The following is a 27,310-nucleotide window of genomic DNA, read 5'->3' as shown; positions in this document are numbered from 1 at the left end:
GGATCAAGTCCCGCATCAGCTGCCTGCAGGGAGCCTGCTTCTCCCTCTGCCTGTGTTTCTGCCTCTCTCTGTGTCTCTCACGAATAAACAAAGAACATCTTTTAAAAATGTGTTGTGGGATACCCAGTCAGTGTCCACGGAGAATTGCAGAACTGTTTGGTGGTATGAGAAAAAATATATGCATCAGAGGTCATTTTGGCTTAAGAAAATAAAGACCCGTCCCCCTTCTTACACTCTGAACGCACAGATTGAACCTTGCCTACTGAGTAGTGGCCTCAATAGGTTTGCAGAAAAACGAGCCTCCAGAAGGAGCCAGCTCTGCTGACACCTTGACTTTAGCCCAGCGAGACTGGTTTTGGACTTCTGACTTTCTGTGAGAGAACAAACTTGTGTGATGGTGAAGTCACTAGGCTTGCGGTAATTTGTTTTAACAGCAATAAGGGACTCTTACACCTGCCACACGGGAGAAAGCCTCTGAGACGGGCCGTGGGTGCAGGGCGCTCAGTCCACGTGGTGGAAACAACTGCACCTGGGCTGGGGGATGTGGGGCTTCTGCGGGGCTCAGGTGCTCAGTGACAGTTGGGTGAGGGTGGGGAGCAGCCAGATGGGAGGAGGGACCACGGTACAGAGGACGGGCTGCCACGTAGGCTTGTTTCAGGAAGGTCGCTGGGCTGCAGGGAGGTGGGGGGCAGTCACAGGGGCTCAGGGAGCAAGGGTAGTGCAGAAGGCCCGTGTAAGAAAGGACACACGTGTGTGGGATTGGCTCCCAAAGGAAGAAGAGGGCAAGGTTGATGGCACCAGCCGGCGCCCAGAAGAGGGGGCAGCAGAGAAAACAGGTTTGGTGGTGACAAGATGTTGTCACTTGCAGGGCCTTTTATTTTTATTATTATTTTTTAAATAAATTTATTTTTTATTGGTGTTCAATTTGCCAACATACAGAATAACACCCAGTGCTCATCCCATCGCAGGGCCTTTTATGTCACCAATCCTTTCTCTCCCTGGACCTCAGTTTCCCTGTTAGTAAAGTGAACCCTGCGAACAGTCAGTGAACCTGAGGCCACAAGGAGAGACCATTCCCCGCGGCCCACCTGCCTCCGCTGGGGGAGCGTGGTTCCAGGCGGTGTCCACCAGAGGCCAGGGCGGGCTGCGGCCCCCTTAACTCCAGGGTGTCATGACCACCCTGTGCTTCCACGCGCTCGCATGTGGGCCATTGTGGCTCTTGGCATCTGTGTCACTTTGGGTCCTGCGGGAGGAGCTAGGGGTGCAGGAGGTTTGTCAAGGCTTAAACTTGTGACAGACAGGGAGGGGAAGATGCAGGGCAGGCCCCGGCACAAGCCTCACAGAGTCCCCCATAGCCCCCACCCAGCAGGGACCCCTGGAGCACAGAATACCAGTCTGAGGGGTCCTCCACTTCCACCTGCGCATGGGGAGGCCCCTGAAACCTGCTGTGCTCACACATATTGGCTGAGGGCTGCTGATGGAAGGTGCTGGAAGCTGTCCTCTGGCTGCACTCCCTGGAGGGGATCTGCAAGTACTTTCCTGGAGACAGACGGGACAGGCCGCAGCCTCCCTTTCTCTCAAAGCGATGTGCTCCACAAACACCCTGTTTCCTCATCAACCTTTGCCGGTTGGTCTCCTTGAGTAGTCCAGTGTAGACCCTCCCTTGCACATGCAGTTTTCAGGGCCTGGGGCCAGTCTGCACGACGGCAGAGCCTGGACAAGCCGAGGCACCCAGAGGAATCAGAGCTCAGGCCTCCTCGCCCTGCTGGGAGGTTTGCACAAATTAGCACCCACTCCTCGGGTTTCATATGGCACACCAGCAGCCCCAGGGAGAGGATCCAAAATGCGAATGGAGGAGGGGCCACACAGCCCCCAGGGGAACAGCAACTGAAGGATGAAGGACGTAGACCCCTGGTGGTTTGCAGGGGCCTGGGCACCCCATCACACACTCCCAGCACAGCTCCACCTCTCAGTACCGGCGGGGTCCCAGGGCGCTTTGGAAGGGGTTTTTCCAAAATCTGTGAGGCTGAGAGTGCTCAAGGAGATAAGATTGTCGGGGAGGACTGGGCTGCAGACGCTCTGCTGGGCTGTCTCCCTCCACCCCCCCCCCCCCCCCCACCTCTCAGGCACCATCATGCCCATCTGCCATGGTGGAGCACTTGGGCAGGGCCTGCGGCTCCGCTCTCCTGGGTCCAGATGGCCATCCCGGGCCATCCTCCCCCACTCTCCCCACTGCCCTCGCCCCCAGCCCCCCTCAGAGCCAGGGCCTGGGCAGAAGCCAGCACTGCTTCCCAGCACCTTCTCCTTCCCAGGTGGAGGGTCCTCGGTTGTCATGGAGACCGGGCCTGCCCACCCTCCCTCAGCCTTCCCTGCGGGGAGGGGGAGGATGGCTGGGGTGGAAGACAGGAAGCTGGATGGATACCCAGATAGGGATCGCAGGAGAAAAATCCACACACCCCCCGCCCCCCCCCCCCCCCCCACACACACACACGAGTGCCTGAGAAAGGATGAGCAGAGTATATGAGGTTTGTTGTGACTGTCCCTGTTGGGTACAGGGTCGACAGGGTGTAAACACGTATGCAAATGTGTCCAGGGCCAGGTGTCTGTGTCAGTGGAACATGTTTCAGGGACCTGAGCAGACGAGAATGTGTTTATCCGGCGGTGTATTGGGTGATCCTGTGTGTACCGTAGTGCATGGGAATGTGCATCTAGTGACTGGTGTGCTGGTAAGAGCGTGTTTATGAGCTGTGGTGACTGTGCATGTGTCTAGGAGAATGCACATGTTGTGGGGTTTGCAAGTGCTCTGGTCTCCCACATGCCTTGTCCCTAAAAGCAGGCTGACTAGGACTCCTCAGCTCCTACCCACTGGGTGAAAAGGTGGACTTTGGGTGCTAGACACTGGGTGGTCAATGAACAGTGAGTGGAGGAACCTTGGAAGAACCAAGAAGGAGCAGGGACCTTGGTGCCAAGGCCTGCCTAGCCCCTTTTGCCTTCATAGTGAGATCGTGCTGCCTTCCCCCTTCCTCATCTCCTTCAGATGGTGAGCCGCCTGGAGAGGGATTATGTTTCCCCCTTGAAGTAAGTAACTGTCCAAGCTAGGCCCTGATTTTTTCCTTTAAATCAGAAGTTTCCAGAGCATAGGGCTGTGTCCTTACACTCTTACTGGAATTAGGTTCTCAGATAAAATACAGGATGCTCAGTTAAATTTGAATTTCAGATAAAAAGTGAATATTTTTTTAGTAAAATGCATCCCAAAGAGTACATGGAATATACTTACACTAAAAAATTACTCATTGTGTCTCGAAATTCAAATTTAACTGAATGTCCTATATTTTTATTTGCTAAATCTGGCAACCCTATACTGGAAGCCCCCCAAAGACACAAATAGGTTGGAATGAAAGGATGGAAAAAGATATCCTATGCAAAGATAGACCAAAATAAGGCAGAGTGGCCATACATACTAATACCAGGCAAAAGAGATTTAAAATAAAAAATTGTTACCAGAGACAAGAATATTATATATTCATAAAAGGGTCCATCCAACAAGAAGATATAAGGACATAAACAAATGTGCACTTAGCAACAGAGTCCTGAAATACATGAAGCAACCATTGACAGAATTGAAAAGAGAAGTACACAGTTCTGCAATTATAATAAAAGGCTTTAATACTCCACTTTCAATAATGCATAGGACAACTATGAGAAAGATCAACAAGGAAATAAAGGACTTGAACAGAGTTATAAACCATAGACCTGAAAGGCATATACAGAACATTCCATCCAACAACAGCAGAATACGTATTCTTCCCCAGTGCACATGGAAGTTTCTCCAGGATAGATCATATGTTAGGTCATAAAACAATTCTCAGTGAATCTTGGAAATGTACCTCATCCAAACTATCTTCTCCAACCACTATCTTCTCTAATTTCTAGTGGGGTGAAACTAGAAACCAACAAATAAGGAAAACTGGAAAATTCACAAATATGTGAAATCAAACAGCACAGTCTTAAGTAACCAGTGGGTAAAAGAAGAAATCACAAGGGAAATGAGGAAGTTAGAAAACACTTTTATACAATACAAACAAAAACACAACATACCAGAACTTCTAGGATTCAGGGAAAGCAGTGCTGGGAGGGAAATTTGTAGTGGTAAATGCCTACATTATAAAAGGAGAAAGTTCTCAAATTAGTACCATAACTTTACACCTTAAGAAACCAGAGAGAAGAGAGGCACCTGGCTGGCTCAGTTGGTAGAGCATGTGACTCTTGATCTTGGGGTTGTTAGTTCCCCACATTGGGCCTAGAGCTTAATTAAAAATAAAATCTTTAGGGACACCTGGGTGGCTCAGTGGTTGAGCGTCTACCTTTGGTTCAGGTCATGATCCTGAGGTCCTGGGATCGAGTGCCGCATTGGGCTCCCTGCAGGAAGCCTACTTCTTCCTCTGCCTATGTCTCTGCCTCTCTCTGTGTGTCTCTCATGACTGAATAAATATAATAAAATCGTTCAAAAAATTAAAAAATAATAAAAAATAAAATCTTAAATAAATTAATAAAAAGAGCAATCTGAACCCAAAGCAAGCAGAAGGGAGGACTTAATAATGACTAGAGCAGAGATAAAACCAAATAGACATTAGAAAAGCAGAGAAAGCTGATGAAACCAAAAGTTGTTTCTTCGGGAAATTTACAAAATTGACGTAACATTAAGGAAAGAGGTAAAGCTCAAGCAACTAAGCTCGGAAATGATACTGGAGGCATCACTACCAACTCTACAGAAATTTTAAAAGGTTATGAGAGTACAAACAACTAACTGAAAGCCAAAAAACTGGAGGACCCGGATAAAATGCACAAATTCTTAGAAAGACACAAACTACCAAACTTGACTCCAGCAGAAAATGAGAATCTGGACAGAACTGTAAGAAGTAAAGAGATTGAATCTGTAATGAAAAATCTCCCAACAAAGCCAAGCCCAGAACTGGATGGCCTCCCTGCTGAATTCCACCAATCATTTAAAGAGGAATTGACCCCCATCTTTCCTAAACTCTTCCAAAAAACAGAAGAGGAAGGACTCCTTCTCACTCATTCTTGGAGGCCAGCATTACCATCATACCAACCCCAGACGAAGATGTTACAATATCCCTTAAGAACATTAGAGGGTTTAAGTTCTACATAACTACTGTATTTATTGTTAAGTGTGTGTGTGTGTGTGTGTGTGTGTGTGTGTGTGTGTGTGTGTGTGTGTGGACTGGGTAGGGGGGTATTATAAGTCAGTTTTTACTTACTCTTTAATAAACAGTGTTTTCAACATGAGTCAATTTAGAGGACTGCCAATCATACAGAGGGCTTCATCACACCTAAACTAAGCTTCTACACAGCATTGTTTGGAGAACGCTTCAATTACAGTGAATTCTTTCAAGCTTTGGGCATCCTTTGTGTCTTCATAGATTCAAAATCATCAGTGACTACAGGGTCATTGTAAAAATGAAGAAACAGAACGTGAACTGGTTGACTGTCATCTCTCTAAAGCAATGGGTCAAGATACTGTCAATAACCTCTTTCAGCCATTTTCTCTGATTTTTGGAGAAAAAAAAAACTTGAGGTTTTACCAAATGGAGTGAAAATTTTCTGTCAAAGATCTTTTACTGGAAGTTTTTGGCTATGGAAACATTTGAAAACCACTGTAATCAATACTAAAGAAACAAAGAAATAAATGCATTGTAATTTCTAGATTTTGTTGTGTAATAATCTCGACCAAATTTATCCTTATATTTAAGACTTCTCCTACTTATATATCTGTTGCTCCATGTGGAAGAAAGTTTTCGAGGTTAAAATTAATCATTGTTATTTCATGAATTATGAGCAAACATGGATGGGCAACTCTGGCTGCAGTGTCATGAACTGAATGTGATTTGGGAAGATTAATTCGGATGTATTTCCATATTTGCAGATGCTGTAATGTGATTATTTGCTACCTCAACAGGCTACTATAGAGATACAAGTTTTTTTGTGTGTTTTCAAATATATATTAATGTAACTAAAAAGTATTAATCATCACTATTTTCCTTTTTTGTACTTATAAATTTTTTATTGGCATGTGTGTGTATATATATATATATATATATATATATATATCTTTTAAAAACATTCTCATTGTCTGCATCTCTTCCAGCCATTTTTATTACTCCTGTCTTCTTTTATTTTATTATCTTATTTTTATCTTATTTTTTTATCTTATTTTTTAAGAATTTTTATTTATTTATTCATGAAAGACCCAGAGAAAGGCAGAGATACCGGCAGAGAGAGAAGCAGGCTCCCCATGAGGAACCCAATGCAGACTCGATCCCAGGACCCTGGGATCACAACCTGAGCCAAAGGCAGATGCTCAACCACTGAGCCACTCAGGTGCCCCTGATTATTTCTTTCATTGCAGGATTATAGCTACTAGTAAGTTCCTTGTACAGGGGAATGAATGACCCTCACTCTAGGAGCCAGATGCACTAGAAAGGGTCACAGCCTGGGAGAGCAGTTGCCTATGACCTTGAGACCAGGCCTACCTGATACTCTATGCCCACTTCACCCCTTTCTGGAACCTGGAATAATACCTGCTGAGGTGCCCAGTCTTAGATGGTGTTTCCACAGCATGCCTCTCGCCCCGCCCCAGGCCTGGCTGCTTTGTCTGCCATGTGCTTCTAGGCCCCGAGCCAGCAGGGAGGCAGACCAGGGTGAGAGCAGAAGGGAGCCTCACGGTGTTAATTGGTGCTAACGAATTCCTGCAGCCCCATCTTTACTCCACCACTATAGGGAGGCAGCTGAACCCACTGCTAGCTTTGTACTTTGCACCCTAAAGTCAAGCAGCCCCATTCCCCTGCCCTAGGTTCCCTGAACACATGAGAAGGGGGAGGAGGAAAAAGGGTGGTTTTTTTTGTTTGTTTGTTTTTAAGATTTTACTTATTTATTCATGAGAGACACAGAAAAAGAGGCAGAGACACAGGCAGAGGGAGAAGCAGGCTCCCTCCAGGAGCCCGATGTGGGACTCCGTCGCAGAACCCTGGGATTACAACCTGAGCTAAAAGCAGATGCTCAACCACTGAGCCACCTAGGTGCCCCAAGAGGGTATTAATATTAAAAATAGTCAGTGCCTTCTTTGGGCCAGGATCCCTCCTATGCACTTTTCATATATGTGACTCATTTTACCTTCATGGCAAAGAAGATATTACTAGGAATCCCAATAGACTGGTGATAAGCAGCTAATATGTTCTGAGTCCTTACCCCTTCCAGGCCCCATCCCGGGCCAGATACAGACTTTGCCCCAGTCGGTGGCTTCGATCATTCATTATCCCTAGCTGATAGCATAAGAAACTAAGGCCCACAGAGGCTAAGGAATTCAACCAAGGTCATACAGCCAGCAAGTAGCAGAGAAGGGATTTGGACTCAGATCGGGGCTAATTCTAAAGTCTTACGCTCCTGATGGCCACACAAAACATCCTTTCTGGGGGGCTCCTACTTAAAATCCTGTCTCTATCCCGTGGATACAGGAGGGCCCTACAGGGACACCAGCCCCTCCCCTCCAGCCTTGGGGCGCACACCTGTGGGGAGTCAGCACACTCTACAGGGACTTGTTTCCAGCCATAGATGCTTTACTTTCCCCCAGGCTACTACCTGCCCCCCTCCCTGCATGGTGACCCATCCCTGCTCCAAGGGTCTCCTCGGTGTTTAAAGCTTTCCTCTGCTGGCCTGAAACATGGGGTCAGAAGTCAAAAGGGCAAATGGGCCTGTATCACCAGGTGCTCCTGGGGGGAATGTGGCAGGAGTCAAGGCTTTGGAGGCCCAGGTTTGGCCTCTCTTGGCTATTGATTTGGTGGGTCCCAAAAGGAAGGATTACAGCAACAGCACACACACACACATACACACACACACACACACACACACACACACACACTTGCTCACTCATGCCTAACTCAACTGACCTCACAGCAGCTCAGGGACCCGAGGGGGTCAGTGCAAAATGTGCAATAAAAAACTCGGACCAGCTGCTCCCCACACTCCTTCTTGGGTCTGACATTTTCTGCTCTTTGACGTCTATGCTTCAAATTTCTCATCTTAAAGTAGGCATTAAAACTACCTATTCCACAGAGTTATTGTAAGAAATAAATGAAACGGTGTGTGTCATGTGCCTGAGGTTGGTCTGGGCTCACACTAAGTCCTGCAGAAATGTTGGCTATGATCATCATATGTTATTATGAAGCCAGTCCCCAGTGATCAGGCATTGGGACCAACCCCTGGGGCTTGGTCAGCCTGAAAAGCATGGGGATAAAACAGGAGGTTGAATATAAGCATTAGGCCTTCTAGAAACTTCTTTGCCACTGACCGGCTGGGCGACCCAGGGCAAGTTGCCTGTTCCCTACTCCACCTGCTGCTACCCCTCCCTCTGCCAAGCCCATGCTTTTGTTTCTCATCTATAAAGTCAGGATGGGAGTAAGAATTAAATGAAATCGTGTGTACAGAGTGCTTAACACAGTGCCTAGACATAAATGGTGCCTATTATCATCATTATCACTACTCACTCTCTGAGGGGTTGTCATGGGGATGGGAACAAAAGAACAAGTATTCTTTTTCTTGGTTTGTAATGAAGGATATTGGGACCCAAAAAGTCAAAATGACCGACCTGAACTCCACCGCCAATTTCTGGTGCAGCTGGGATTTAATAACATAATATCACCGATCCTTCATACCAATGAACCAACTTGCTGTCTACAAACGATCTCCATGGTCACAAGCGTGTTTATCCTAGTCTCAGACCTGGGTCATTTTGCTTCTGGTTTTTAAGATAGATTTTTATTCTTTAGCGCAGCTTTAGGTTCACAGCAAAACTGAGCAGAAAATATAGAATTCCCGCACACCCCTCACCCCTTCTATAGACAGAGCCTCTGTCTCTATCAGCATCCTGCATGCACCAGAGTGGGACATTTGTTACCATCCACGAACCTGCATTGACACAGGGTTGTCACCCAAAGTCCATAGTTTACATTTAAGGTTCCTGCTTGGTGTGGGTTTTGACAAATGTGTGATGTTGTGTGTCCACCGTTACAGGAGCATACAGGATGGTTTCACTGCTCTGAAATCCTCTGTCTGCCTATTAAGGCATCCCTTCTCCCCCTTAACCCCTGGCAACTTCTGATCTTGTTACTGTCAACACAGTTTTGCCTTTTCCAGAATGTCCTGTGGTTGGAATCATACTGTATGTGGCCTTTGTAGAGTGGCTTCTTTCACTTCATAATATGCACTTAAGTTTCCTCCATGACTTTTCATGGCTTCAAGGCTCACGTCCTTTTAGTGCCGAACACTATTCCATGGTTTATCCGTTCACCTGCTGAATGACGTCACGGTGGCTTCCAAGTTTGGGCAATGATGAATAAGGCTGTTTACTGCTGTAAACACCACACGCAGGTCTTGTATAGACTCAAGCTTTCAACCCCTTTGGGTAAATGCCAAGGAGCACAGTTGCTGGATTGTATGGTACGAGTATGTTTAGTTTTGTAAGACACTGCCAAACTGTCTTCCAAAGTGGCTGTGCCACCTTGTGTTCCCACCAGCAATGAACGAGATGCCCTGTCGCGCCACATCCTGACCAGCATTTGCTGTCATCAGTGTTTGGGAAATTTGCCCCATTTTGCAGGTGGGGGGACTGAGGTGCAGAGAGGTAAAGGCTTCGCCCCGGCAGTGACAGATTGTCCTCCCACTCCACCTTCTCCCTGTGCACATAGCTCTCACGGCGTGTAGGCTGCTGCATGTTCTTTGGCTAAGGAGTCATTTTCTAGTGGGCTCTGTGCCCTTCCCAGCAGGCTGCAGAGGGGAGAGTCTCACCTGCAGGGAGAAACTACTTTGGTGAGTCACCTGAGTGAGCATCCCTGCAGAGGCGATCCTGTGCAAAGGGCAGACCTGCTGGGTGGGCTGTTTCTCTTTCCCTCTGTGGACGGCCGGGAGGTGCTGCAGGAAGAGCTGTCTTGCTTACAGTTGCAAATGAGTCTGTATCCCAGTTCTGCCTCTCAGTAGCTGTGCAGCTGTGTGTTCAAGTCACCTGTCCTCCCACCTGAAAAAGGAGTGCCACTCCGTGGGGTTGTTGGTAAGGTCAAAGCAGACTGTGCAGGTAAAGTGCTGACAGGTAACACACCAATTACTTAGACCTTAGACCTTCTATATTCAGCAATGATATTGCTCTATATCTTCTTTTCTTGTGATGTCATTGTCTGGATTTGGTGTCAGGGCAATTCTGGCCCCATAGAATGAGTTAGGGGCTATTGAGGGTCTTAATCATGAAATTGTAAGACATTGGAGGAAACTTCTGGGTGGTGACTGGGTGTCAGGGGTATCCTTGGAATGAAAGGGCTTTATGCTGAGCCAGCCCGGAGGAGAATGCATGGAGCATTCCTTGGGTGCCAAAGGGGGAACCAGGCACCGAGGGGCAAAGGGAGCAGGACCTGGGGGGAGGAGGGCCACTGTCAGGGACTGGGCTGCCTGAAGGGCATCTGGGAAGGGCAGCCCAGCTGTGAGTGTATCTCTAAGACCAAGTCTCTGAGGCCTCACTCCTGCCTTCCAACTTGAGAAGCTTCTCTCCCATGAGGCAATCAGGACACTTGCCATTCCTACTCCTGGGGGCGTCTTCAGGATCAGCCTACGGGAGCTAAGGGGGCTAACTCTGGGCAGTACCCGGGGCCACTGAGTCTGCACATGTTATTTCAAGCTAAAGCACAAAAATCCAGAGCCATGGCCCCCTCTCTGGAGCTGCAGCAGGCTGACTCACCTCACCCCTTCCTGCTCCCTATCAAGCCTGTAATCTCCATGTCTTCAGTGGAAAGATCTTAAAAGCTTCCAGCTATGAATTTGAAGGCCAGGTTAAAATGCAGCACCACTGCCTGAGGGATGGGAGGTAAAACAGCCCCTTCCTACTGGTTCTGCGTGGTTTGTAAAGCACCTTCCCATCAGCTGGCCCACTGGGTGCCCACCGGACTCTGCAGAAAACCGGTGCTTCTCGGAATCCCAGGAGGACTTATTTAAACATACCCTGGACCTACCTCCAGAATCTCTGTGTCAGTAAGCCTGGTATGAGGCCCAAGAACCTATGTTTAGAGCAGCTCCCAGGTGAAGCTGCTGCTGCTCTGGGACCCAGGCTTCGAGAACCACCCATGTAAGGTGTTACCAAAGTTGAGATGCAAAAGGAGCTCAAGGCTGGGAATCTGGTTCCGCGTCCCAGGTGGCTCTGTACCAACGACTGCTCACACCCTCTGTTGGTGGTTGGCGGCATGGCGGGCTTTTCTTCCCCTTTCTTTTCTCTTTTGAACATTTTTCATTTTTTCTTTTTTAAGATTCTATTTATTTAGAGAAAGAGAGACAGAGAGAGTAACAGAGATAGCGAGAGAGAGTACGAGCAGGGAGGAGAGGGAGAAGCAGGCTCCCCGCTGAGCAGAGAGCCCCACGCTCGGCTCCATCCCAGGACCCCGGAATCATGACCTGAGCCGAAGGCAGACCCCCAACCCACTGAGTCCCCCAAGCACCTTATTTTTCATCTTTAATAAATGTTTGCCAATGGATAGTTCTAGAGCAGATGGGTTCTGTTATCTCATTCTACAAAGGAGTACGCCGTGCCTGGCGAGGCTGTGGTGCTTTGATAAACCACAAGGTCACGGGTGGCAAAGCTTGAGCTAGAACTCAGATCTCCTGATTCCCTTCCCGGTGCCCTGGAGGAGTCCTAACCCACAGGCTGCTCGGGCAGATACACGGCCCCCAGTGCTCTCTCACTGAGATCCCGTGCCAGCTCTCTGGGCCAATGTTATTACCTCCACGTTGGAGAGGAGGAGATGGGGTACGAGGAGGTCAAACTAGTGTCCTGATCACACAGATAGTGGAGGCGGTGGGGGTGGGGGGTGGGCAGTGCAGAATTTGAGCCCAGGCACTGCGGCTCTCGAGCACAGCACCCAAGCACTGCGCTGTTTCTGGAGCACATCTGTCTCTGGGCTGCATGTGCAATGCCTGAGAGGGAGCCCTGGAGGGCAAGCCATCCTCCCCGCCTGTGGCTGAATGTACCTGTTGGCCACCAGGGCCCGAGGGAGAGCTGCGGGAGCAGACAGGGCTAGGGGGAGCTGACCCCGGCTTCCCTCACTGCGCCCCGTTATGCAGCTCCTCCTCCTTCATCCGTCTCCGTACATCCCACATATACACGACATGCATATGGACACACACGCCCATACTCACACACACGAGCTCACAGAGGCACAGAGTGGGTCACGGATGAACAGCCTGTAGCCCAGCTGATGGCGTCCCCAGCCAAGGACGCGGATGTGTCTGCTTTCAGGAGGCTCACTGACCACTACCCCTCTGATATGGGGTAAAGGATGATACCCCAGAACAGCACCCCTCCCTCCCCAAATCAGCATTATGTGTGTTCTATAGGGGCCATGGAGAAAAAGGGTGAGGGACAAGGAGAGAGAGTGGGTGAGAGAAAGAGCAAGACAGAGACAGGGACATGGAGATAAAAACAGAGATGAGAGGGCAAGAGAGTGGAGCTGGAGGAGAGAGAGGAGACAGAGAGAGGGCATGAACGTCCAGCGGAGGGGAGGAGAGAGGAGAGCCCCTACCCGGGCATGAAGAGCAGTGGAGGGCCTGAGGAGGTGGAGGGCAGAGTGGGAAATGCAGACATGAGGGGTGTGCGTCGGTGAAGAAGTGTGGAGAGGACACAGTCATGCAGATTGGAAGCCAGGAGGGCGGGGGCAGCAGAGACACGGGGTGGAGAGCACCCGGGAACTGAGGCATGTAGCCGGGGAGAGAGATTGGGGCAACAGGGAAAAATAGACAGGAACGGAGAAATGGAACCCATGAGAATTGTACAGAGGGAAGGGGATGAAGCAGGGTGCTGGAGTTGCTGTGTGCTGGAATCACCGAAGCAAGGAGCAGCTCCTGTCCTCAAGCGTGTCCTACTGCACGTGCCAAACACACAAACAGGAAGCGACAAAACAATGCACAAGCACAGAAGGAAACTCAGGGAGTATGGAAAGGAACTGAGGCTGGGCGGCTACCGTCCTGCTCATACATAGTCCAGGAAGGCTTCCTGGGGGAGGCAACATCTAAGGAGAGCATGAGGAAGACTCTGATAAGTACTGAGGGGGAGAGATGGGCAAGAGTATGATGAGACAGGAGGCCTGAAGATTAAAGGGGCTGGAGCAGGTCTTGGGGAATCCTGTTCGGGCTTCATCCGGAAGGCCCCGGGGAGCCCCTGATAAGTTTCAGGGAGGCAGATCTGTGTGTGTTTGTTCAGGAGGGCATGGGCTGCTGGGTAGAGAAAGGATTGGTGGGCATAAGACAGGAGGTGGGAGGACCAGGTGGAGCGGCCCAAGCGAAGCAGAAGGCTGTGTTAGGGCAATAATAGTGGAGGTAGAGAGGAGGGGAAGGACTGACGGGCAGTGAGGCCTGCAGGCCCTGTGGACTCAATACCCAGGGCAGGTGTGCGTGTGTCCTGGGATGGCATGAATGAGGCAGCCAGGGAGCATAGGAGGAGCACCTCCCTCCTCTGGGGCTCCATGGCTTTGGCCATCTGCCCTGATACCCTGATACTGGGTAGCGCTCATGCCTGGTCTCGGACGTGTCCCCACGTCTGGGCAGGTGGCACCCAGCACGGGGCCGGGGTGCATGAACCCACTAGGTAGGGCACAGCCTGCAGTTGAGAGCACCGATGCCTCCCTCCAGGGTGCTGGGACTGGAGCCAGGGGGTCACTAAGGCGGAAGCTAAACGTGCCGGTTTACTGGATCGGCTGACCAGTTACCCAGCATCTGCGTGCCAGCTACTCCTTGTGATGAGAAAGAGAACACATGGTCATAGCCCATCCAAAGAGACAGGTCAAATCTACTTAGTTAGGATTATTATCAGGCAGTTCGAATCAGGCCACCGTGGAGGTGGTGTCAGGAGAGCGGCATAGAGGAGAGGCCATTTGAGCTGGGCTTTGAAGGGTGAACAGGAGTTTGCCATGCAGTGAAAGAGGTGGTAGAGGCATCCGAGGCCAAGGAGAGAGCATAGAGCAAAGCACCAAGGCATGAAAGCGTCTAGCGGAGACCAGAGCCGCTACTGTACACTCTACTCCACGGATTGTTTTTGTTTGGGTTTTTTTTTAAAAGATTTTATTTATTTATTCATGAGAGACACACAGAGAGAGAGGTAGAGACACAGGCAGAGGGAGAAGCAGGCTCCATGCAGGGAACCTGACGTGGGACTTGATCCCAGGACTCTAGGATCAGGCCCTGGGCTGAAGTCAGGTGCTCAACCGCTGAGCCACCCAGGGATCCCCTACTCCACGGATTGTAGCACATTCCCTCAGCCTCCCTGTCTGTAAAGGCCTGCTGATTGACTCCTAGCAAGCAATGCAGGACACATCCCAGAGGACCCTGGAGAAATGGGGCCCCCTGGAAGCCAGCAGTGACCTTGAGAACACACAATATAAAAGTAACCTTTTTTTTTAAGATTTTATTTATTTATTCATGAGAGACGCAGAGAGAGAGGCAGAGACACAGGCAGAGGGAGAAGCAGCCTCCACACAAGGAGCCCAATGCGGGACTCGATCCCAGAACCCCGGGATCACGCCCTGAGCCGAAGGCAGATGCTCAACCGCTGAGCCACCCAGGTGCCCCATAATACCGATCTTATATTGGCATATCTTTCCTTCCCAGACTCACTACTCACCCCCGTCCCCTCTGTCCCACTCCTACTTGCTGGGATCACTTTCCAAGTAAACCACCTGCACCCAACTCCTTTCTCAGGCTCTGCTTTGCGGAGAATGCAAACTAAGATGAGCCCAGGAGCCCAGGACGTTGCTGGAGCCCAGGGCAGGAGGAGTTGGGGTATAGACAACTGCACCACAGAAGATGCATTTCTGAATATCTTCGATGGGCCAAACCCTTGACTTGACAAAGGGATGCAGAGTTCTCTGAGAGGGTCCGCGCTCTCCCAGACCTCCGTCCTGGCGGGGAGATGAGACAAGAGGGGTGAGCCACCAGCTCGTGAGGGATCAGAAACGTTCTCTGTCTGCCTTTGGAGCATGTCACGTGGGTTGTGGGCAGCAGATTGATGTTCCTAATTACATTTGGCTCAAGCTGATATTAAGTATTTGTCTCATTCCCAGAGCCCACAATGCCGGCGGATGGTGGGGAAGGTGCCAAGAGCCATGCTGGCGAGCTGAGGCTAACAATCTGGGATTTTAAATATCCATGAGAGATAAAAGTGGACAAGTACAGCCATGGGGGAAGGGTGATTGGTGTTTTGGGGTTGTCCTTTAACGTCTTCCAAGAAGGGCTGGAGGGGCCCCAGAAAGGTCTTGAGGTCCATCCTCCTGTCTCCAAGACTGACCTACCCAGACAATCCAGACTGGGAATGTGACCCACTTCTGATGCAGGACAGCTCGCTGAGGGGAAATGCTTTTGTGAGTCTAATTTAAATTTCTGCTGCTGCACATCCAAGGTTTATTTGCTTGATTCATTGTTAATGGCATTAAATATTCACTGAGCACCTCCTGTTTGCCCAGGGGTACACGGCAAGAGAAACCATGCCCTTGTGCTCCAGACACTTGACAGCTCACCATCTATGCCAACAGAAGCTCATGAAGACAAGACCAGGCACCCGGACCCAAATGCAACAGGGGGAGCAGCGGGGCTGGACTTGTCAGGGATGGATACAGCAAGGAGATAGGGCCCCTGAGAGGTGGCGGAGTGTTTGGGTTAGTGCATAAACATGAAGAGAGCATTCTAGGCAGGGGAGCGGTGTGGTCAAAGGCATGAGGTCCAACCTGGGAACGGGAAGAGTGTGTACGGAAAAGATGGAGAACAGCATCGACATTTGCTCCCCAGGAGAAACAGTAAGCCATCCAAACTCCTCATGTGTGGAAGCAGGGCTGGCAGCTTAGCTGTCCATCCATCTCCCAGAACAAGGGTGAAGCTCAAATAAGGCAGCAGGTTGGGCAGCCCGGGTGGCTCAGCAGTTTAGCGCTGCCTCCAGCCCAGGGCCTGATCCTGGAGACCCAGGATCGAGTCCCACATCAGGCTCCCTGCATGGAGCCTGCTTCTCCCTCTGCCTGTGTCTCTGCCTCTCTCTCTCTCTCTCTCTCTCCCCATCTCTCATGAATAAATAAATAAAATCTTTAAAAAAAATAAGGCAGCAGGTATGAGTACACCCTGGAATCCACAGAGCCAAGGCACAGCGCTGTGCTCCATTTAAAAAGACCTCTGTTCCAGTGCCTGGGTGGCTCAGCAGTTGAGTGTCTGTCTTGGGCTCAGGGCCTGATCCTAGGGTCCTGGGATCGAATCCCACATTGGGCTTCCCGGTGGGGAGCCTGCTTCTCCCTCTACCTATGTCTTTGCCTCTCTCTCTCTCTCTCTCATGAATAAATAAATCCTATATATATATATGACTTCTGTTAAAGTCCTGGCTCTGTCACCCTGTGATCTTCGGCAGGTCCCCTCCCCTCTCTGAGTGTGTTCACTCATCAGCAAAATGAAGATGGTAATTCCTGCCTCATACTCTTGCATGTGGGAATACCAGAAAAAAGTGAAAATAAAAATAGCAGGTGGATCCACAAAGCCTCTACAGATGCTGATTACTTGGAGCAGGGGACTCCAAGCGCTTCCTGAAGGCAGGTAACTGATCTCCCCTCTTCCTCCAGCACCTTCCACAGAGCAGGTGTCCACACACCACCTGGTCCACTTGGTCTAGTTCACTGCTTTGTGCAGTCGCGGTGGAGCAGGAAGCCAGCACTTCCGGGCTTGCAGAGGGGGTGCCCCCCTCCCCAAAGATCCCTCAGCCTCGGTTTCCACTAATCCCTCCTCTTCTGAGTCTCAGCGGTTCAGTATCTGCCAAAACCGGTTCTGCTCAGGTGCTCGGGAAGGAGGAGACCTGCGGGGTCACCTTCAGGTGGTTGCCTCTCAAGTCCGGGAGCAGCTCCCGTGTGTGTACACACACACACACACACACACACACACACACACACACACACACGATGTGACCCGGGTCAGGAGTCGTGCACCAACGGGTCACACCCATGCTCCTCCAGGCAGCGCTGCACCCAAGCGCAGTGTGCACACCTAGGGCACGGATCGGCCGCTTTTGCACCAAGGGGCTCTGCAGAGAGCGCGAGGCGACGTGGACGGAGCGGGCGCCAGGAGAACCGCCCGGCCCGGCTGGGTGCGCTTGCCCAAGTCGCTTGGCGCGCGGGGCCTCAGGGTCTTTCCCTGTGAATTGGCCACGGAGCCCGCGGGCCCAGCCCCCCGGGACTGCAGGCGCAGCCCACCCCCCCACCCGCGACCCCGCGCCGGGTCGGACTAGGCAGGGCCTGAGGCCGCCACGCCCCTCTCCGGCCCGGACCCACGTCGCCAACCTCCAGGGGGCGAGCCCGGCGGGCTCCTCGGCCCACGCGGCGCCCCGGCCGTCCAGCGCGGGACTTCAGCCGCGTCCCCGGCCCCCGAGCGCCGCGGTGGACGCGCGCCCGCAGCCGGCAGGTGCCAGGACAGGGCCTCGCCGGGACGCGGGGCATCCGCGGGCGCGAGGGGGTTAAGGCCGCGGGCCTGGGCGCCCGGCCGGGGCTCCGGGAGCTGCGGTGCCTGGCGAAGGGCTAGCGAGCCCGGGGCGCGGGGCAGGGCAGCCGGCGGGCGCGCGCTTCCCCCTCCTCCTCCTCCTCCCCCTCCTCCTCCTCTTCCTTCCCCTCCTCCCCCTCCAACTCCTCTTCCTCCTCCTCCTCCCTCTCCTCCTCCTCCTCCCTCTCCTCCTCCTCCTTTTCTTCCTCCCCCTCCTCCCCCTCCTCCTCCTCCCCGTCTTCCTCCCCCTCCTCCTCCCCCTCCTCCTCTTCCTCCCCCTCCTCCTCCCCCTCCTCCTCCTCCTCCTCGCCCTCCTCCCCCTCCCCCTCCCCCTCCTCCTCCTCCCTCCGCCTCCTCCTTTGTAGCGAGTTCCCGGCCCCCCTTCCTCCCCCCGCCCCCCAGCCTGGGCCCTCTCCCCCTCTCCCTTTCTTCCTGCCTCGCCTTCCTGCGGCGAAGGAGGCTCATCTATTATAAATGCACATTCGGGGCTGACATCAGCGGAGCGGCGGGCGAGCGCCGACGAGCGGTCCCTGCGCGCTGCCCGCCCGGAGCGCGGCCCCCAGGCTCAGCCGAGCGGCCCGCGGGGCTGGGGCGCGGGGCACGGGGAGCGCGCCCAGAGCTGCCCGCGCCGCGCCCGGCCGCCTCCCGCCGCCGCCCCCGCACCGCCCCGGACTTCCTGCATGACTGTCACAAAGGTAAGCGCCGCTCGCCCGCCGCCGCGCCCGGGACCCGGCCCCCGGCCCCCGGGACCCGGCCCCGCCGGCGCCTGCAGCCCCCGGGCTGGGCGGCGGGGGGCGCGGGGGTGTGGGCGCGGGGAGGGGGCCCGGGGCCGGGGAGGGGCGGCGCGCGCCTCCTGGGCGCCCCCGGGCCCTCGGGTCGCTCGCGCCCCGGGACTGCGGAGGGAAGGGGGAGGATTGGCCCACATCCCTCCGCGCCGGCCCGCCCCGCGCCTGCATTTTTAACCCTTGTTTGGGGGTGCTGCATTTTTAACCCCTGGAGAGCAGTGTGGGGCAGCTGCGCGGTGTCCCCCGTCGGAGCGCGCCGCGGGGAGCGCCGCCCGCAGCACAGTGGACGGGGAACGGGCTGGTCGCCCCGGGAGCCGCCGCACCTGCCGGCCTCCGCCGCCCACCCCACGAACTCCGGCCCCACTCCGGAGCTGCTCCCCGGGAGAGGCGCTCCCCCAGCCCAGGAGCTGCTGCCACCGGGGATAGGACAGCTCCCGTGGTGACCTGCTCCGAGATATGGGGAGGGAATGTGACAGGGGAGGGGGAGATGCGCATTCTGGCCGCCAGAGTTCTTGGGCTCTGGCACAGGGGCCGGGTTTATTGGAGACACTTTGGGGGAACACTCTCTGCTATGGAAAGCAGACCCAGGTAGCTGCGCAAAGTGCACGGGCGTTAGGAGACCTGAGTTCACTCCCCAGCTCTACCCCAAACCCCGCGGGTGACCTTGGCTGGGCCCTTCCTCTCGTGGAATATGAGGATGAGAACATGGGTCCTGGGGATGGTGACAGGCAGTTGGAGAACCAGTAAGAAGATCCAAGGTGGTGAACCCACACTTTTCAGAGAGCTCTGTTAGGGTAAGGAGTTCACGGCCTGGTCCGTGATCCTTGGGGGTCCAGGCACCCAAGGCCAGATTCCAACAGCTGCCCACCTGGCTCTTGGAACTGGAGAGTTGGAGGCTGGTGGGGAGAGGACAGCTTGCTTGTGGTCAGAGCAGTGGACCAGATGAAGGGTCAGCTATGGAGGTGATGGGAGGGGTGGTTCTGGTTCCTTGTGAGAAGCCAGGGGCTACCAGTCCCCCCCCCCCGGGAGATTTGCCTGCCATCAGACAACGTATCTGACCGTGGTCTTGGGCTCAATGCCAGAATTGGGACTTAGAGCCGTTTTGGGAGAATGAGGCTGAGGGTCTGCCTCAGTTTTAACTACTACTGGCAGGGCTGCTGTGGCCCACAGTGGGGAGGATGCTCAGTGTTTTGAAATGATGCAAATGCTCTTTGGCTGGGGAGGATTATTATCGTTAAGGTTATTAACGTCAAAGACGCAAGCAGGCCGAGGCAGAAGAGTAATGGATGGGCCTGGATGAGAGATAAAGCATACGAGATTTGTAGTAATAGCACTGAGGTTTGACTCAATGTCTCCCCTGTGTCTCTTTATGCACATGAGCTCAGGCAGCCTTGCTTCCCAGAAGGCCTGCAAGGAAGGTGTGTTCGGTCCCCCTTAAAAGAGGAGGAAGCTGAGGCTCAGAGAGGTAGAGGGACTTGCCTAAGGTCACACAGCAAGTAAGTAGCAGAGCTGGAGTTTGCCCCCAGATCTGTCTCAACCTATGGCCTGTGATCTTTGCAGTGCTCTGCACTATGGAGTACCCCAGCAACTGGGTTATTCCCATGAGAGGGGGTCACTGCTTGGAGGCTCAGGCCCTGGGTGGGGAGCGCCCACGAGGGTCAGTACTCATCTACTACATTGACAGGCTAGCCTCTTGATATCTAGTGATTACTCCCTAAAGCCCTCCCCTTGGCCCCCATCCCCCACCAAGCCCTTCTGTATGTCCCGCCTGTCCTAACCAATGTGGCATCAGTTTAAGCCAGCTCAGAGGATTAAATAAAATCCCCACCTTAACCCTAGCCTCTCTCCCCTTGCCAGGCCTTCACAGACCGGTAGTGTGCATCATGGGGAGGCCTAGAAGAGCAAAAGAAATGCAGGAGAGGGCCTGGGGGCCCTCCCGCTGCCTGAAAGCCGGCTGGAAGAGGCTTCTCTATGAGTCCTAAGGAGAACCACAGTGGTCTGGGAGTCTGAAGGCTAGGCCTCTGGTCCTCAACCAGCCAGGAATAGGTTGTGTGACCTTGGACTAGTCACTTCCATCCTCTGTTTTCCCATCTGTGAGGTGCAGCAATTGGTTTCCTTGATGTGTTGGGTCCCTTCTGTTGGGCCTTGGCTCAGCTCTGCAAGGAAGTTGGCTCTGATGGAGACAGAACTTTCTGTTCTGGAGTGGGGGTTGGTCTAGTTACAAGACAGATATGAAGGGGAGCCCTGAAGGGGGAACTGGGAGGTGGAGTGACAGGTAGTGGAGAGCAGGGTTAGAGGGTGAGACCCCAGTCCTTGCTGCTGCTCCTCAAGGCAAAGGTCACCCCTTTCTGGTGACCCCCAGCTGCCTGCCCCCTTAGGGTCCTCTGGGCCAGGGTCCATTGTGGGTTGCATGGAGGTTCTTGTTAGCTCAGAGGGCCTGGAAAGTGGAGAAGAGGAAATCCGATGACAAGCTGCTAGATCTTCAGTAGCACTTCCTGAGAATACATGGGTCTTCAGTTTCTATTTACCATCCTCCGTCTCTCGTGCACGTACCCCAGCCCCCTTCCTTGTGAGGCGCAGCTGCTCAAGTCCCACATAAAGCCTGGGCTCAACAGCACTGGAGATAAAGAGCAGTGCAGGTCTCTTCCTGGAGTGGAACCTTCCAGCCAGATGCCATGACTCCTGGGTGTGACGCTTTAAACTCTTGCTTTATTGTGTCTAATTTCATAAGCTGTCTTAGTTTCTTTATGTAACGAGGAGGAGAAGAAAGAGAGAAGAAGGGATGCAGCTGCCCAGACTGTACACATCCACAGGAGGTTAAGGCCCCACCTCCTCCTCCCAGTTTCAGTCCAGTATCCGTCGTCCAGAGGGCAAGTGAGGGCTGAGGGAGCAAAGGCTGCTTTCTCAGGAACAGGGTGCTTTGATTCTTTGAGCCCTTCTGCTCGCTCTCCACACGTTTTCTCTCTCTCTCTCTACACCATTTCAGCCATATGCCAGACTACCAGCACTTCTCTGCTTCTGAATATGTTTCTAAACTGCCATGAGCTGCGGAAACAGAACAAAATTCATTAGAATTGTGTGTAGAGTATAAGTCAATAGGCTATAAGAAAAGTCTGCCCGCTATAATGCAGGACTGCAGGCATCTGCAAACTCCTTTTGTTGCTTTGAGGTCCTTCAGGGTGACTTCATGGCTTTTGTCTGGATGCGACCAGAGGTGGGGACCAGAGGTGGGGCTCGTAGGTAAGGAAGGTGATGGCTTTTAGTGACTGGGCTGCCTTGTTCTCAGGTGTGCCTTGTTACATTAGATGCCAGCTGAGCGCTTTCCGCGGTCCCAAGGCCAGCTCAGGGGGTCAGCAGCCCAGGAACAGTACCCTGAGCAACCTGTGGGAATGCCCGCGGCACCTCAGGTCTTAAGAGATGAAGTGTGGGCAAAGAGAATACTCGCCCTCCAGGCCTCCAGTTCCAGATTCACAAGTGGCATCATCAGATGCGCCCTGGCACCTCCCACTGTGCGTCAACCTTTGCTCTCCTGCCGCTGGCCCAGCAGAGCCCCGCTCATCGCATAGGAGCCTCTGGCTCCTGCTAAGTGTGATGGGACAGAGGACAGCGTTGCCTTGTCCAGGTCGTCACTAACAGGCTTTCGCTTGGCGAGGTCACCGAAGAGTGGCCTCAGGGAATAAGACGTTTGAGTAAAAAAATCCAGATCTCTCTCTTGACAAATAATGGATCTGAGACCCAGGAAATGAGCCATGACTTACCAAAAGTCCCTTAGCAAGTTTGACGCCAGAGGGTCCAGAACCTGGGTCCTCCTTACTCCCAGGCAGTGCTCCTGCCACCTGGCTGTCCTGCAAGGGGGACCTCAGGCAGCCTGCGCAAGGACAGGGGTTTGGGGTCCACTCCAGTTACCCTACTGGACCCCTGGTGTCAGAGTTGCCCTCTGCTGGGCAGCCCTCTTCTCTTATTGAAAAAGCATCGGCGGAGGAGTGAGGGGGCACCTGGGTGGCTCAGCGGTTGAGCATCTGCCTTCTTTCAGGTCATGATCCCCTGGGATCATGTCCCACATCAGGCTCCTTACAGGGACCCTGCATCTCCCTCTGCCTGTGTCCCTGCCTCTCTGTGTGTGTCCTTCATGAATAAATAAATAAAATCTTAAAAAAAAAAAAAAAAAGAAAAGAAAAGAAAAGAAAAAGCACAGGGCCAAGGCCTAGAGGAGCCCTTGCTACACCCAGAGTCGGGATAGGAAGGGAAGGGGTACGAAGCCCTTCTGGCTCCAACTCCGGGACCGAGGACCTGGCCCACCCAGGAGATGCCTGGACTCCCAGACATTCCACTTCCCAGCACCTCTTTCCTGTCTGGCTCTTACTGGGAGAAGAGATGAGCGAGCAAGCCTATGACAGAGCCAGTTCAAGGGCGGAGACGTTACCACACAGACCCAACTTCCAGAAACCTGAAGGGGGGGGGGGTGCTTCTGCTGCCTTCTCTGCTGTGTGCACCCTTTCTACCTCCTCCCTCCACTCCGTTCTTCCTCCAGATACCCAGCATTCTCATGCAGAAGGTATGTGGCTAAAATTCATGGACTCTAGGGCCAGCGCCCTCCGAGCTCCTACTCAGGGCCAGGCCGCGTGTTGGGCATTAGGGCCACAGAACGCCAAAGCCCCAGCCCCTGCTGTCCAGATGAGGGAGGAGATGTGCCAAAGTCCTGAGTTAAGAGTCTCAAGGTCCAGGGGGCACAAGCCAGGAAAGGTCTGTCTTCTCCACACTGTAAGTGCTCAAAACTTCAAGATCCTTCCATACTGTCTCTCCCTCTCAGAAGAGCTCTGATGAGTTACTTTCTTCCCAGATGTGCCCCCGCTGCCCTGTGTTCTCTTGGCCTGGGGGCCCTTGCCACCTAAGTGCCTATGGCAGTGTGCAGAGGCATCTGGGAAGGACTGCGAGGCTCCCCGGGGCCCTAGAAGCTGGCCCTGCGGAATCAGCATAGACTTGAGCTTGGCGGGTTTGGGAGTGTGGACACTGGCTAGACCAACGGCCTGGCAGCCTCGGTCCCTGGCAGCTCAGGGATGGAGTGAGTTTTTCCATCTCTCTCCCGGGTTGGCTAGCCTGGAGCAGACATGGCCTCAGCCACCGCCGGCTCCTGGCACTGGGGCAGATTCTGATTTGTATATGCTAGCCACAGAATTTGTCTGGTGTCCAGGAGATGAGAGAATGTGCAGATTCCCTGGGCGCCCAGCCCCCTCGCCTTCCCTCTTCTCCTGATCGGCTTGTTCCGTGTCCTGCCTTCCCTGCCCGTGGGCCCTATAGGCTCAGGCCCCGTGCAGCCCGCAGCCTGGGAAGCTTGGAGCAGCTGGCGCGGAGCAGGCCCTGCCAGGCCAGGCCAGATGCAAATCCAGTGGCTTCCACATGAAAAGAAGCTGTTGAGAATGAGCCTCTCCTTTGTGGGCTTGGAGTGGGGGACCAGCTGCGGAGGAGGCACCAGGCAGTGGGTTGGGGACAATGGAGGAGGAGCTGCCCCTCCCCCTGCCCTTCCTTGCCCACCCCCGCCCCTCCCCCAAGAGGCCCCTAGAGGACTGCCTAATTGGTTTCTGGCTGGCACCCTCCTAACAATTAATTAACCCAGCAATGGGAGGCACCCAGGTCGGCTCAGGACAGTCCCTTTTACAGAAAACAAACACGAATCCTTTGGAGGGTCCCACAGTGAGAAGGGATCCCCCTATTTACAGCCGAATAAACAGAGTCTCTGAGTGAAAACATGGCCACACCCTAATCCCAGAGCTAATGTGGGTCAGAGCTGGGATGCACACCCAGATCTTCTGACTGGGAGCCAGAACCTTCTCAATCCAGTCGCTAATGGTCCACATCCTGTGAAGATTAATCACCATCCCCTCAAGAATAACAGTTATTAAGTGGGCACTGGGCACACACGCTCGCACTGACTCTGCGCAGCCATGAGGTGGATTCTGTTAGCAGACCATCCCATTTTCCAGAGGCTCAGTGAGGGTAAGTGGACTGCTCTGGGTTGCAGGTTTAGTGGATGGGGGAGTGTGGGTGGGGATCCGTACCCAGGCTGTCAGACCCCGAGCGCTCGGTGGGTCGGTGGGTCGGTGGGTCGGGGTCGTCTAACTTGCAGGGCCCTATTCTGACCCCCACCCCCACCCCCAGAGAGGGCTCTCTCTCTGCGTCTGGGGCCCTGGCACCCAACGTGTGCTCGCCCTTGCCCTGAGGGTGATGACACCCTTGGATGTGTTCTGCTTCGGCTTCCTGTGGCCTTTGCTGGAGTCGAGCACCACGTATTAATTCAAGGGGTGGGGGGAACAGTGTGAGGTGAGTGAGAAGGAAGGCATCCTGCACAGGGTGTGTGCCATCAGACAGGGCAACCGGCCCCCAGGTGCGAGAACAGGTGTAACGGAAGCACACCTTCTCCATGTCCACGAAGCAAGCTTTGTGTAGGGAACACAGGTCTGCAGTCCAGCCCTGCAGGCCTCACCCTTTTGAATGTTTACACTCTCTCTGTGCCCCGGTGGGTGGCCCTCTCGAGATGGCCCCCGTTTCCCAGAGGGTGCTCGTGGCTTAGAATGCCAGCTTTAGAGTCAGACAGATGGCCCCGTATCATTTGTTTGCTGTTTGTTCTTGGGCAAGTTGCCTAACCTCTCTGAACATCTGTTTCCCCATCCATTAATTGGGATTGGTAATAGTAGCACTTAGAAGGATTATTATAAAGATTAAATGAGCTGATCCGTGTGAAGCACTTACCACACGCCTGGCAGTTAGTGTTGGCTATTAACGTCGGGAAGACAGAAAATTAAACAAATGCTTACAATGAGCGTCCTGGGGCTCGTGAAATGAGGAGTACAGGGAACTCTGAGGATAAGAGCAGAGGACCTGACCTAGTCAGAGGGGTGGAGAGGGGACTTTTAAGCTGATTCACGGGAGGGTGAGTAGGAGGTAGCAGGTAAAAGGAGAGGAGCTCAGGTGAGGGGAGGAGGCAGAGAGAGGAGCGCAGGCCGATGTGTCAGAGGCAGTTCAGCGGGAGCACTTCCTGCGTGCCAGGGTCTGAGAGCTTGGCACGGGTATGCACTCATTTTATGCTCCAGAGTGACTCCATGGTGTCATTCCCACTTCAGGAAGGAGGAAATGGGCACAGAGAGGCCCGAGGATGCTGCAAGACGTTGTCCCGAGAGGCACAGTAGAGGCTGGTCCAGCCCCGGGCCTCCGGACTCTGGCACTGTTTTTCTCCTCCTCTCTGCGGCTTCCTGATGGTGGGAGGTTGGCCCTTCGTGGGCCGCTTTTTCTATCTGACCTGGGCAAGGGGGCTATGGAAGTGCCACGTTCTGTTGTCCAGCCTCTGCCGCCCCTCGTGGAGCCTCCCTGGGCTGCGTTTGGAGGGCAGGGCCTCTCCTGGTTGGCAGGCAGCGCCAGGGAAGGGTCATTTATTTTTTCCAAAAGGAAACTTTGCCCTGGCAGGGAAATTTCCACCTTATATTTTTACCGGGCCCAATTATAATGATTTTTAGTCCTTAAATCTTTCCAATGACCTGGATTGGGCTTTGGTCTTTAAAATAAAACTCTAGGGGGAGGGGGATGCCTGGCTGGCTCAGTGGTTGAGTGTCTGCCTTTGGTTCAGGGCGTGATTGCAGGGGTCCTTGGATTGAGTCCCACATCGGGTTCCCCGCAGGGAGCCTGTTTCTCCCTCTGCCTGTGTCTCTGCCTCTCTCTCAGTGTCTCTCATGAAAAAAATAATAATAATAAATCTTTAAAAAAACTAAACTAGGGATCCCTGGGTGGCTCAGCGGTTTAGCACCTGCCTTTGGTCCAGGGCATGATCCTGTAGTCCCAGGATCGAGTCCCACGTTGGGCTCCCTGCATGGAGCCTGCTTTTCCCTCGGCCTGTGTCTCTGCCTCTCTCCTCTCTCCCTCTCTCATGAATAAATAAATAAAATCTTAAAAAAAAAATAAAAAATGAAAAAAAAAAACTAAAATAAAATAAAACTCTAGGGATAGAGTGAACTTCCCGGTTCCCTGGTGAGACAGAGGAGAACACCCGTGGTGGCTCTAGCTGCCCAGACGGGCAATGTAGGGAGGCTCTCGGGGTGGGCGCTCACATGCACTCAAGGTTCAACTTTGGAGCTGTCCGAGGCCCTCTGGTCCAGCCCCCTGTCTCCGTGGCCCTCCACACTTTCTAGGAACACGAGAATGACTCCTGATCTTAATTTAGATCTGTTTAATAAATACTGGTTTGTTAGAAGGCAGAGCCTAGCCTTTCACCAGGTGTTAGATCCCTGCTTTCAGGAAGCTGACCGCAGAAGGAGCTGACCTTCTAGAGTCTTCATTGATACGAGGCTCCCACAAAGTATTTCATACTTATTTTCTCATCTGCTCTTCATGTCCTCTTACCGTTTCCCTGCCCCTCAGTGCAGAAACAGAGGCCTGGGGAGGGAAGGGAGCTGACTTCCCAAGACCACAAAGCCGGTGAGCAGCTGAGCCTGCCTTCCAGCCTTTCTTGCCACCTGGTCAGGCTGGTAGGAATGACCCTGAGACCTATGGCCAGAGCGGGGGATCCGGAGGCAAAAGACTCAGGTTCTGCTCTTGGCTTTGCGCCTCCCTGTGTGACCTTGAGCTAGTCCCTTATGTCTCCTGCCACCACTGGGGTCCCACGGCCCTGGGAGTTGGGCAGCGCACCCAACGACAGCTAACCCTCTTCTCCCCTGCGGTTGTCCTGACTGCAGAGCTGTCTCACACTGGGCAGAAGAGACCAGCCTCCATCTGCTTGTACTCCGTCAGGCTGGTTTGGGCCAGATGAAAAGTTGCTTTTCCCTCTTCCTGTTCTATTTCGACTGCTTTAGGATGCTTGGGACAAATGATCTGGCTATATGAATCGGATGTCCTGCTTTCGTCTGAAAAGTGAGACAAATAAAGCATCTAAACGTTGA

The 27,310-nt window shown here is 53.1% G+C and overlaps 1 protein-coding gene across 2 annotated transcripts in view; it reads left to right on the top strand.

Moving 5' to 3' along the window:
- The first annotated feature begins 18,002 nt into the window (after positions 1-18,002).
- Positions 18,003-27,310, top strand: part of CORO2B (coronin 2B) — a 130,117-nt gene continuing 120,809 nt past the window's right edge. The window contains exon 1 of one of the 2 annotated variants that reach the window (XM_041744220.1): positions 18,003-18,296. In XM_041744220.1, the coding sequence (XP_041600154.1) occupies positions 18,282-18,296 (15 nt within the window). In that variant the 5' untranslated portion in view covers positions 18,003-18,281. Of the gene's footprint in view, positions 18,297-24,233; positions 24,381-27,310 lie in introns of those variants that run through there. The other variant, XM_041744221.1, reaches the window with a different exon arrangement.

This window comes from Vulpes lagopus, chromosome 2, assembly GCF_018345385.1.
Source record: "Vulpes lagopus strain Blue_001 chromosome 2, ASM1834538v1, whole genome shotgun sequence".
Lineage (NCBI taxonomy): Eukaryota > Metazoa > Chordata > Mammalia > Carnivora > Canidae > Vulpes > Vulpes lagopus.
This window is presented reverse-complemented; position numbering and strand designations above follow the sequence as displayed.